General features: G+C 38.6%; 1 protein-coding gene across 1 annotated transcript; it reads left to right on the top strand.

The window, feature by feature from the left end:
- Positions 1-12,072: 12,072 nt before the first annotated feature.
- On the top strand, positions 12,073-13,140 carry LOC111941274 (tetraspanin-3-like). The gene has a single exon (XM_023944369.2). The coding sequence runs from the start codon at positions 12,116-12,118 to the stop codon at positions 12,935-12,937; it is 822 nt and encodes a 273-aa protein (XP_023800137.2). The 5' UTR covers positions 12,073-12,115; the 3' UTR covers positions 12,938-13,140.
- Positions 13,141-13,643: the final 503 nt, after the last annotated feature.

Raw genomic sequence — 13,643 nt, 5'->3', positions numbered from 1 at the left:
TTTTTTTTATTTGTAGTTTGTTCTTCCTAAAGCTTATGCTTGCACTCAAGTTTTGCAGATAATCTTCCCATAATAGATCCACACACCTTCAGGATACATTCTCTTGTTTGAGTTACTGAGTTCCAGCCCCTTTTCCTTACCCTGCAAGTCATTACAAGGAGAGAGATATTTAACTCTTATTTATGTGTTATATCACACTTATTTATATTCTTTGTGATTAGCTAGTCACCTTATGCCAGTACTTCACTGAGATTATTTACCTAAAGAGATGAGGTACATGTTAAAAAAGAATCTATAACTTGAATCCAGTCATCCTCTGTTTAAAAGTATTTGATTTATTATATGGCAGATCCTGATGCATTAACTATAAATTTAAGAAGTCAGAAAAACAAACCTTAATTTCTTTTTCTCTTTACTCACTATGATGACAATATGCTTGGAGCAGACTATGTTGCAACATTTCCCATCTCCTTTAAATGCAGCTTTTCCTTTTTCTGTCACCCAAAACTAATTAAAAAAATGCAGAAAAGGTGACTGCAAATTTAGGAAAACTTCCAAGGCTAGACCCTGGATTACTTTTTGTTACTAATTTGCATCTGGTTATTTTTATCAGTATTGCTGATATTATATTGGTTTTATTAATGTTCTACAAATAACAGAGGGAAAATAGAAAAGAAAATCCTCCAAAAAAAGATTAATAGACAAACAGCACACAACTTAAGCTAAGGTATTGCCTTAAATTACTTTTATTATATATATTTTTAGAAAGGTTAAATTTCAAATTAAAGGTTCCTTTAATATTCAACTACCCATTTTACAAAGTGAATCTTTCTTAAGATGTCAATTTTTGCAGCTATTCAAATTCAAGTAAAATCCATTCTAAGCAGTCTGCATTGATATGATTTATTTTTTCATTGAAGAAAGAGTGAAAACTGAATTCAAAATGAGCACGTATCTCCACCTGTTAATCTATTCATAAAAATGTTATCTATTGCATGAATATTCATTTCTTACATCCTTGCTGATAAACGAATGGTTTAATATTTTTCAGGCTTTTAGTCCCATTTATATACTTTTTCCAGCTTTGTCAGTGTGCACTATTTAGCAGTCTAATATCTAAAATGGCAGTACATATATACTGAGATTTAGCACTTCAAATTTACCTGATGTGAGGTGATTTAAATAAACATGTGCAGGCTAGCTCTTAGTTTGATTTCATAGGATTTTGTGTCATTTCAGCTCTGGAATAGCTTTATAACCAAGCTTATGTTTAATTACCTAGCAGGGGTTTGGAAAGCTGTCTTTCCAGTTTTCTTCAGACTTTATTGTGGAGTTATTCAGTCACCTGTGTAGGTAATGAAAGGTTTTAGGACGTTTTCTTCCTTATACGAAAGACCATTGGGAAGGGACTGTCTTTTGTACAGGTTCATATGGCAGGATTACTGAGTATGAAAAGTATTAAAACTAATTAATGTGGGTAACTGCTAGTTCTTTTATGCACATATTCTCTAGGGAAGGTTTCTGAATTTGTTTGTACATCTGTTTAAGATACATGTTTCTGTGTACAGAGAGATCAGAAAGGGTTCAAAATTTTCAGGTGCATTTACCTTGAAAATAAGAGCAATTCAGTGCTGGAACCAGTTTCTCTATTCTTAAAGACTGTAGGAGGTTTTACTGAAGTAAGGAGATCTGGATCAGAAGAGGGAAACATGCATAGAAATCTCATTTTCTGCCCTTAAAATTATGGAGATTTTAATGTCCTTCTTTCACTGTTAGTGTACTCTCCACTATGTTTTCTGGAAAATCTGATTTTATTTTGGTTCATGAAAAAAAATATTAAGCAAGATACCTTTAAGTTCTCTAGGGAGACTATTGCAGAAAACTGCTCCAGTCCCTTAAAAACATTGTTCTGAATTATAACATAATGCATAAAGTACTTCAAAAAAGACCTTTGAAATCAAAGGTAATTCTTAAGTGAAAGTCTTCCAGTAAAATAAGTACAAAATAAACTTTTTTTATTCTCTGGAGTTTCCTTGACATGTTTAAAAATTATTTTAAAAAAAATAAAATATTTTCCCCCCTGAAATCTGAAATTCTAGGCTATGATTTCAAGTCCTACTTAAAATAATGAAAATATTCACATTCTAGGCAAGAAAAATTCTTAGTATTTATTATGTTTATCAACTGATTGCCTTCCAAATTAATTTTTCATAAAGTATTTCTTCTATAGGGCAAAGAATCTTAGCCTGGACCCTTTCTGGTGACTCTGAAATCCCTGGTAGTATTCCAGTTTACTTTGACTTTTCGCCTATATCTTTTTCTGCAGTCTGCCTTCTCAGAGTCAGGTGCAAGTACGAGGACATGACTGAAAAGAACAGTAGGTCTGTTTTAACATGCCAGTTTTGGCTTCTGGGTTATCTCTGTGTTGTCAGGTGCTTGTTTGTATTTCTCTCTGAGTGCAGGCTTTTTCATTTATCAAAGCTCATTTTATTGCCTTCTATTCCTACTGCTTTAATCTCTGTGGCACCTGAATGTTTTGTTCAATTGAATACTTTTTAACCTGCAAATTTGTCCAGAGGGGCAGTGTGAAACAGAGGCATGGATCAAGGCATCTGAGATCTACTTGTTTGCAAGGACAATGTATTTTTATAGTAAGTTTTACTACTAGCCATTAGCAAATATTTCACCATTACCTATTGAAAGAATAATATTGAAACGTGGTGAACCCAAACCCAAACCCAGTTGCCATTCTTCTGGAATCCGACCTGTGCAATATTGAAGATACTTTTAGTTAAACAGAAGATATTCCTGCCTGTTAAATTGTATAATCATTTGTTACAATAAAGCAGTTAATTATCTGGACTGAACCTATACAAACCTAGAATTTGTATTTATGTAGTAGGTTTTACCTTAATTTCAGTGTTTATATATTTAACGAAACACTGTGATTTTCAGCAGTTATTGTTACCATGCTGTTCAGAGCGATGGACTCTGTCATCATTCCATGTGTTATTTCAGCATTTTTAAGACTTATCAACCACATTTGTCAAAGTGGCACTTGTTAAAGATAGGTTGAGCATCACTACATTTTCTGTTAAATGAATGGAGCTGCCAGTTGGCAAAACCTATGCAAACAGCCAGGGCAGAGAAAACCTTGAATATTTGAATAAGAGCAGCTTGTTCCTATTAGGAATGCAATGAACACAGAGGAATTTGTTCCACTTTCCCCCCGCAGTATGTTCTATTTTCCTTTGAGCATTTTTCACAGGAGGAAAGTATTTTGCACAGCCTTAGTACACAGGAAAAGGGAAGACACTGAGAGACAATCTGTGCCAAAGCTAACCTAGGAAGGTCCATGGTCTCAGCTGTTGCCCCTTCCCTCCTTTGCAAAATGTCTTTGCAGAAGCTTCTATTGGCTCCACTCCCTTTGAGCTCCCATGTTTTCTGGAAACTGGAGCTCTTATTAGGTGCCTGCAATAAATAATTTCTTATGCATTCCACTTGCTGACAGGTCTATAAATAACACTTTGTTTCTAAAGTGAACATATTGAAATATGTCAGCATGGCATGTATAGAAAACAGTGCTGTTCTGATCACCTCCAGTATTGGTGTAGCCCTCAGAGCACAGGTAGAACCTTTGTATTGCTCTTGAGGTTCTGCCTCCCTCCATGACTCTGGGGACTGATGTTAAATGGAGTTTCTGTCCATTTGCATTTTGTGTGTGGGGAGGCCCACATGGCTGCCAGTGAAGTGAAATTGTGGTGTTCACCTCCCTTTGAATGCCCTGGCTCACACATTGAGGATTTTAGATCAAAGCAGATACTTCTGAAAGATTCTCTGCCTAAAATTTCACACCACTATGAAAATTCTCCACAATGGGGATTCATAATAAACATTTTTGCCTAACTATCTACTTTGTCTGTCTGTTGTGCCTGATCATTTGTTAAAAATGGTTATTCAAGTCCCTAAAGTAATGGATTTCTACCTCTGATGCTCCTTATACCTCTACCACTCTGATATTTCTCCAATGCTCCACCTGCAAATGAATATTGAGGGAGGAGAAATGTGTTAAAGGAGTTGCAAGGTTACCCTGCTAGCAGCATGAAACACGAGTTTGCCTGAATGTCATGGGCACTGCAACACATTGTGCTCGAGGAGTGGGTGGTGGTAGGAATGAAAGCTTAGTTAATGCCTAATTGCTTTATTTTGGATGAAAGATCAGGGAAGTCCTGAGTAATCTGACAGTAGATTATCTGCAGAAGACCATGTTTACCACCAAGATTGTGGAGCAGTTTTCTATAATAATCCTGAGTGATTGTTCCCACAATGCCAATCAGAAAAAAGGACATTATCTAGTTTTGTTATAAAGACCACCCAAACAAATTTTGGAAGGAGATTAAAAAAGAAAATCCAGTTAATGCCTTTTCTTCTTTGAGTCTTTTTGGTAGCTTTTATCCTAATTCAGCAACTGTGCCCTTCATCACTGTCTGTTTCAGTGGTAGCAATGTTGAATGGAATTTGTCTAAACCTACAAATTTTTCCTACAAATCCTCTTCTCCCTTTTCACCTCTCAGCTTCACACTGAGCCTCTGATTTTTATCTGACTGCTTGCTGGCAATGGGAATACTTTTGCTCTTGGTTTATATTGGCATGGATATTCATGCTGGAGCAAGTACTCACTCAGAACCATTATCTCTACTGGGGAAAATTGCCTCAGACTATGCTGTAGGCAAGAAAGCTGTCTCTCCTGGGCTTTTTCATGCAGAACATATCCCAGAGCCCAATTATGATGGAAGGTGCTGAAGAAGGTGCTTGGATAACAATAACCACACCCATCAAGATGCTGTGGGAAAGGGTAAGATGTTTCTAGAGTACTGGAATATTTTTGGTAGACCTAGCTGGATTTCAGCATTATGGGAACCTCTGAAAAGGCCCCTGGTTCCAAGCAGTTAGGCCCATAAATTGTTTTGATGAGTACCTAAATCCTGAAATAAAATAAAATGACTCCTACCAAGACAATACCAAGTTGTTCTACTTGTCATTGGTCTGTAAGTTAGCAGAGACATCATTCCTGGTACTGGAATGTATTCACATTTTTTTTTCCTTAAGTGTGTTGTTACATTCCATGTTCAAATATATTTTCATTTGTTTGCTTTTTTAAAAAAAAAATTTAGATGCTTGTATGATTTTAGACATAATAGATCCTTTGCATGTCAATGACAGCATCTCCATTTAAACGCAGAATACCTCTTGAAGACAATTGTTTGGTGGTGAGATAGGAGATAGAAATAGAGCATAGAAATAAATTGCATATATCTTTGGTTTTGATTTTTTTCCCCCTCTAAAACCCGCATTTCATGCATAAAAAGATGCATAAAAATCCCATTAAAATTGGTTCCACTTCTACGAAATGTGCCGTAAGACTAATTCTGACAAAGTTGACATTTTATATGTTCATATCATGACTTTAAAAAGGTAATAAAAATAAATTCTCTTGTATAGTCACTATAAAACCCGATATGAGATGAACATTATGTTTGATACAGATATACTTACTATTCCAGTAAAAAGAGACAAGGGCCCTATCAACTACTGGTTTGCTTTCACTTGACTAAATTTTCAGCTGTCTTGTAGGCTGAAAACATTCTTTGCTAATATCTTCCTTGGTGAAAAAGTGATCTTTTAACAATTATTCTGATTAAACCAAAATAAATATTTTAATTTATTTTTTCCCCCCGGTCAATGACTGAAGAAGGATTCTGTAATTTACCAGAAGAATCTACACCCTGCAAAATATTAACAATGAGTTCATGAAACACAAGCTGCACAAATTCCATTCTTTTGAGTGTGCTCCCATTACAGGTCTAAAGAGGTATGCAAGCTGCTCACACCAGTCTAATCCAGTGCTCTCATCTTAAAGAAGTTGCTATATGTGTCTTTGAATACAGAACAATTATTTCAGAAGTAGTCCTGGGCTCATAACATCATTGCTGCTACAATGGGTTATTTTTAGTCCTAAGTTGCTACTCAAGTGAAAATGTAATCAAGAATTCTTTGCATGTGATCATGCTGAATCTCTCCTCTACAACCTAGTTTGAGTAGTTACAGGAACCAACAACACTCAAACAAGTACATCACTGGTACAGTGCTCTCAAGAGCAAGCTGATACTGAGCCTAGATTTCCCTTGTGAGATAAACATTGGGATTCAAGTTTCCATATTGTAATAAACCCTGATGACTCAAGACTGAAATTTTCAGAGCTCAGAGAGCATAATAGACCTACATTCTCTGGTAAATAAAGTATCTAAAGGCAATATTTGTAAAAGTACTGCTGTAATTTAGGATGCTGAGACTGACTGATCTTAAGATTTATCAGAATGTTAATTTGAAAGACCTGTATCAGGTATATAGATTATAGTATATTGACAATATGAAAAAAGAATTTCCAAATTTTTATTCACAGCTTGCTGCTTCATGACTGCACTTGTTGGACAAAAGGTCACAAGCAGAATGCTACACCTTGCTATGATCTGCCTGAGCTTTCACAGGCAATACAATGGAGAAAGCTGGCCCAGAAGGGCTGCAGCCCAATGTTGTATGAAAGTCTTCTCTTGAGGTAAAAGCGTTCTACAAGAATTGCGTTTTCTGAGGATACACAACAAAGAGCATACTTTATTCATGAGAAGTTCTGACAAGTGTAAGCTTCTTGTCAGGTCTTCAATAACTTCCAGATAATGTATGCATGCACTCCTCACTTCCTCCCTAAAGAGAAATCTGTTAGCTATTTTTATGAGTTAACGATTAAAGGGCCTATATTTCATATTAGAAGTCTTTTTATAACTTCAGAAAATGCCCAGAAACCTTCCATATCTTTTTAAACACAAATGAGAGCAATGCATTCACATGAGTGATATTGTAGCTAGTGATGGCTGAAAGGAAGGAAAACCAAGTCACAAAATACTTTAAATGTCAAGGTGACTTGAATTTCATGGTGTTCAGCTCTTTCTTAATTTTCTGAAGGTTTTAAAAAGTACCTCTTCTTCAAGACTGTTTTTATTACCAACTGCAGTAATGACAATCAAAAGAACAGAAGTTCCCTTTTAGTTTTAATTTCTTTTTTTCTTTTGCCATTCTGGATCTTTTAAAATGTTCTCCAATTTCTGAAGTGACAGAAATACAGAAAGTGATTTTTTTCCCCTCCTCTTTCATAGCTTGATAGTCTGTACTCATCCAGTCACAAGATATTTCATAGCAATTCCAGACTGGCAAACAAAAATAGGAAGGGAAAAATAAAATTTAACAAGAAAAAAAAAAAAGCTTTTAGTCTGCATTTTTTAATGTTCAAGTCATGAAAGGAAAGAAAGAGGGAAATACGTGAAGAAACCAAACCCTTGACATTTGATTTTGAATATTTTCAACACCAATGAATATGTGGGATATTAAAAGCAAAACCAAATAGGAGCCTGAAAACATTTGATGTGCTTCTTCAATCACAAAAAAGGCCACCTTTGGTGTGGCAAATGCAGCCAGGGTATACAACTGACAGACCTGAATTCAAACATGCCCATAATGGTAAATCAGTTCTTGTGTGGAGTATATTTTCTGCATGAATAGGAGCTGGTAGTCATACCTCTGCTTGCTTCAAGCTTTCCATGAGAGGTATTAGGCTCATGCAAGGCAACATCATCTCACTTTGGTTACTATGGAAACCGGTTGTGCATGGCTGCAACTGTAGGCACTGGGTCCAACCAGTTTTTTTAAAATCTTTTTTCCATTTGGGCTACCTGAATGATCTTGTAATATGACATGTTGCATAAAACAATGTTCTTCTCAAAGAGGCAATATGCTTTGCAGATTTCAGTGTTTTAGAAATAGCTTTCCAGTTGGTACCCAGTCCTTCTGCTGTGTGGAGTTATAGCTTGAATGACCTGATAGAGAAGAATCAAAGGTTGGTTTTGGTCTCCTTCTCCCCTCCCTTCAAATATTACTATTTAATTGTTGCCACTTTACACGCAGTCAGGGCTTTTCTTGGAAAGTGGAAAAAGTGTGTGTGAATTCTCTTTGGCTTGGGAAAGATATGATACTACCAACACCAGCAGACAGGATGGGGACCAGTGAAAGGAGGAGTGATACCAGTTATAGCTGTTTACACTTTCTCTGGATTTGCCAGCCCAGCTGGGTCACACACCAGCTTCCACCCAGTGGATCTGTCAAGAAGGTGTGTAGTGGTTGGGAAGCTTAATGTAAAAGTGGAGTAGAGGAAACTTATAAAACCCCTCATGTTTTAGGATGGTTTTAAAGGCATACCTTATGCTGTAAGTGTGCCTTAATCTGACAAGGCCTTTAAAAAATGTTCAAAACTCTCAAAACAAACCTCATTCTGAGTGCTTTAATTTCACAATCTACATCTTCATCTGTACAGGGGTTTCAGGGGAAATAACAGCTGTTTTACTGAGGCAACTTTGGGGTTTTTCTGTATCACTGGGACACTGTCTTAGTTTAGGGCAAATTTGGGAGAAAAATTCTAAATGGGAGTTTCTCCAGGGAAAAAATTTAAATAACCCCTCCCTCCAACTGGTCTGGGAAAAAGAAATTTCCTTGGAGAGAAGTGGAAAAAGCTGTTTATTTAACAGAAATTGAATAATATTAAATGATAAAACCCCTCAGTGTTCGATGGGATGGCAAATCTAGTAAGAAAAGTCCTTTTCATGTGGTGTAGCTCGGATCGCTCAGTCTCTTATCAGTCCCTTCGGCGCTGGAAAGTGCCAAGGCCCAGGCCCCAGTGGGCCACAGGCCTGAGCTCCCGGGGTCTGGCTGGGTGTTCTTCAGTCCAGAGCAGGTTTGAACAGATCCAAGAAAAAAGGAAAAAAAAGTCCAGGGAACTCCTCTGCCTCAGCTAGCTAGAACTAACTAAAAGCCAGAGAGCAGCTCTGTCCTGCAGTGTGTCTGTGCTGCAGACACCACAGTCCAGGAGCGGGATGTGTGGGAGTGATGTTTTCTTCAACACAAACTGCAGCTTCTTCTCCCCCACTTCACTCTCAGAGCCAGTCTTAAAGGTGCAGAACTTAATATGTAACATAAACCAGGTGACTGGGGATACCAGCATCATAAAGTCACCCCAGGACAGACACACAGAGCAGTTCCCGAGGGTATGGTCTTGAGATCTTCTCTCTTTTTAAAGGAGGCCTGCATGAAGCTTAGAAGATTGTCTAGTCTGGTCTAGTGGAAGGTTTCTTGCCTGTGGCAGGGGGCTAGAACTAGATAATCCTTAATCCTCCTTCCAACGTGAACCATTATCTGACTCTTGATTCTACAAACATAAGATGGGCTTGTGTAACCTGATGTACCATCTACCCTGTCTCATGTACCCTGATGCCGTGGTCACCTCTAGACTTTGTATTGTTCACACAAGTTTTAACAGACTAGCTGGCCATCTGGATTTGAATTGTTGCCCCTTACAGCTCAGCTTTGCCCCCTGATCAATCTGTATGACAGCCTCTGTGTATGACAGCCTGCCTGTGTCATCCAAAATGAGTTTAGTCATCTGCCTACACTGCACAAACACAATGTTGACTTGATGGCTCTCTGGTCCCATTCCTGGCGCCCAATGGAACGAACCTCTTTGACCTTCTGGGCACATCAGAGCTGTTCAATGTCAGTTACAGCTTTCTAGAGCAGTGAACACAAAAAAAAAGTATACTGCTGACATTTTATTACCTTGAAGGATTGTACTTTCAGCAACATTCCAGGAAATATGGTGTATTATCTGTTACACCCACATTTCAATTTCAATACTCATCAGTTCATAAGCAGAAACAACTTCAGAGAAAACAGGGACAGCATTTATCATGTTGTGCTGTTTACAACTGGAAAGAAAACAGAGGAGCATTCCTATTCTGTCATACCTATATTCTCTTTGCCACATGACTTATCACAAAGGCAGTGCTATTGAGGGTACCGGTTAGTCTTTTGGTTACTTTGGCACCAATTCTGTTTCTCTTGTCCTTCATATATTTTGAGCAGAAGCTTTCTTCTCCTGAGCACCTATACAATGCATATCAAAAAGAAAGTGAGTGTTTTTTTAGATAACTCTGCCCATATTAATCCCCACCACTGCAATTTCCTCTTCCATGGTGCTGAGTGTGGTCTATTTCCCCCAAGGACACTGAGACCTCTTACCTGGCTCCCAGTCAATGTTTAGTGTTGGCGCTTCTGATTCCCAGGTTGTACTGGTTGTCAGGTGTGAGTTCTGGCCCGTTTGTTCTGCCACAAAAAGAGATGTAGAATAAGCTAAAAGTAAATAATGTTGTAACTCTTTTCTTAATATCTTGTTTAGATTTATGGGCATAGGAAAGGGCAGAAAGGAAAAGAGGCAGGCTCACATACATTTTTTCACAAAGGTTGAAAGCTAAAGAAAAAGTTACTAGTACTCCTCACAGTATTTTCTTCTGTGTTTCTGATGTATTTCCCCACGCTCTTCTGATAATTTTTTTCTGCACTGTGGAAACAAATCAGTGTAGCTTCCATGTGTGTACAGATGTGAGGGGGAATTCTGTTGCCCCCCCTTCTCCATCCCTCTGATGGAGAAGACAGAAATCAGAGAAAAAAGCATTCAAGAGAATAAGTGAGCAGCAGCAAAACCAACACAGAAGGAGGGCTGGGAGTAGCAGCAGGTGGGACAGGAGAAAGGGCAGACACAGACATCAGATAAGGAAAACATACATCCAGGAGCAGCTTTGAAAGATGGATTTTGTTAAGATTTAACAAGTTAATTGCTGCATGCTAATTACTGTTAATGAAAAGATTAAAAATAATAAAAGCAATTTATCTCATTCCAAAATAATTAGCCTTAATAACTTATTTGTGCAGCATGTAGAAAGAGATTTTGATGGGAATCTGCCCAACATCTGTGTGTGCATACTGTATATATCAGCAATAGGTTCTTGTAAAATGTCTGACAGATGTGGGAGCATCAGCTTTGCTGAGACTTTTAACAGGGTTCCAGGGATCTGAGCACCAAATTATTCTGATTTTCTGTCAGTTTTGCAGGTGCTCATGTTTCTGAAAATGAAGATAATCTCTCTGTATTCTCCCTTATGTATGTATGTTGCATTAGTCTTGCTCTGTGTCTCGGGAAACTGAAGACACTTTGAGGAACTACATCAGGATGATTACAGAATCACTGCTGGGCTTAGGGTCTGCCTTCCTGACACCTGTGGCAAGATTTATGGGGGTTTTCAGTCCTGCGTGGCTCATGTGTACCACAAGTTTGAGCAATAATATTCTTCTGATAATGCTGGTAAGTGGCATTGATTCCCTTTGTTATTGTTGTTAAGTGATTTAGCTGGTGTGTATTCAGTTTCTTTACACACAAGGAAAAGTTACTTACTGCTGCTTGTATTCAGTCATTACAGCAGTCAGTCAAATCACTGGTAATGCATCCTCAGGGGTACAAGTGTGAAATGGCAGGGATTTTTCATTCAGGTGTCTTGAGCAATTGAAGCTATCTACAGAGAAATCTTGCTGAGTAAAAAAGGGCAGAATATTATTAACATCATTAAGGGCCTTACAACATTGAATGAATGATAAAGGAGTTGAGGAGGATAATGAATCTAGATGAGTATCACCTGTGGAGATTTCTTATTGAGTAGCTCTGCTTAATCCATTCATTTGTTGATGGCTCTGACTTGCACATTTGTTGCCATCCTGGCTACTGCTGGAGAAATGGACAGTCCAAGTAATCTGAAGAAACATTGCTGACAATCCTTTTGACTATTCCCCTGCACTTAGGTCTTCCACCCATGAAAGGGGTGCAGCCTTCTTCCAGCTGTCCTCCTTCAAGTGCAACTGTCTCCAATGACAGCAGCATAAGGGATCCCCTACAGCGAGCTGGGCACACACCCTCCCGCTTACTGCAGGCTGTGCTGAGCAAGCTGCAGCAGCAGCCTGTGGTTAAGCTGATGCAGGGCATAGTCTTTGTCCTAAAGAGCCTCATCAGAATTGCTCTCTTGCAAATTGTTTTTAGGTGGAGATGTCATCTGCCACACCTGGATAAGTGGGGCAGAAGCCTCTTAAATGTTGATGATGAGGGTTAGGGTTGGCTGTAGTGAGCAGAATGAGGAGGGTTAGGGCTGTGGTGGTTCTGCCCTCTTTGTGGTGCTATGAGGGTGCCTGCCACAGGTCCTTTGCTCAGTCTCTGCTGAGGTTCCTAGGCTTCATCTTCTGTGGTACTGCTGTAGCTCAGGCATTTGGCGGCATTTTGGTCATCCTGGTGTTAAAGAACTATGGATTTTTATTTCAGGAGTCTTACTTGTCTCTCCCTGGTTGGCTGGCTCTTGCAACTGCACTTATATTGCTGCCTACTGGAGTTTTGGCTATCTCTGCTTCTGTTAAGTGTTCCCGCAATCAGCAAGGGACTCTAATGTACTTGCTGCTGCTCCTTCTTTGCCTAGAAGTGTCTTCAGCAGCTCTGGCATGTTCCTACTGTGTTAAGACATCTTCTCAGCTGGAAGGTGCTATGGGTTACCTTGTCCACCAGCACAACTGGACATGCTCCCAGGATCCTGGAAATGAAGCTGTGGATATGATACAGAGGAAGCTGCAGTGTTGTGGGGTCCATAACTACACAGACTGGCTAAAGTCATCGTCTTCTTCTTGGTATTATCCACGCTGTGTTCCTGAAAGCTGCTGTAAGGAGAAGCATTCTCACTGCAGGGGGGACTTAGACCATATGGAACAACTTTCTGAGGAAGGCTGTCTAAAGAAGCTGGAAGACCAGTTGTGTTTTGCTATGCTGTACATTTTTTGGTGTTGTACTATGCTAAGCATCTTGGAGCTCTTGGCTGGTGTAAGCAATGGCATTCTCATGAGACATCAGCCATTCTATGAACTCAATATTCTGGACTCATACACCTTCTTACAGGACTATAGGTACTAGCTGCTTTGCTGGACCTGCTGCACGTTTCCTCAGCTTTTTAGTACTTTGTTGTTGCATTGGAACACAATTAAAAAAAACTTTATGATCACTGCTGGATTTTTTTTTTTCTTTAATGTCATGATATTAGTCCAGTTCTCCCATTCTCCCACAGTTGGTTTTTTTCCCCCTTTTTTTTTCTTCAATAAACATTCTGTATCTGAAAATCTTCTGGGGACACGTCTTCAGCATGTGCAGACAAAAAACTACTGTATGTGAGTGCAGCAGAAGCAGTGATAAAAGGCATATCTGGCTAGGGCAGTGTCTGAGACCATGATCTGAACTTTTGGACTGAATCTTAACTGTAGTAGAATCTTGTAGAGCAATTAATGTGCACATATTTCCATTTCCAAACTTGTATTGAAAGCTTTATTTTTTTTCTATAAGAAGCTCTTTGGGTAAAGTTTAGTATTTATTTTTCTTGCTCAAATGCTGCTTTAAGATGTAACTCACTCTTAAGAGAAATCCATATCAGTTTTTGAAGTGGCATGATGTTACAATCTAAATAGGTTTGACAGCAGCAGAGTAACTAATGCTATGATGTGCAGCAGGAGGTGAAGCAGTCTGGGGAGTTGCACAGGAGCAATTCCCAACTAATAGATCAAGAAAGTCTGTCTGTATTCATTCATTTATTTAATGACAGAGCAAGGAATGAGTCAATTATTTTTTC

Source organism: Cyanistes caeruleus, chromosome Z, assembly GCF_971803275.1.
Source record: "Cyanistes caeruleus chromosome Z, bCyaCae1.hap1.1, whole genome shotgun sequence".
Lineage (NCBI taxonomy): Eukaryota > Metazoa > Chordata > Aves > Passeriformes > Paridae > Cyanistes > Cyanistes caeruleus.
Note: the sequence above shows the minus strand (reverse complement) of the source record. Positions and strands in the feature narration are given on the sequence as shown.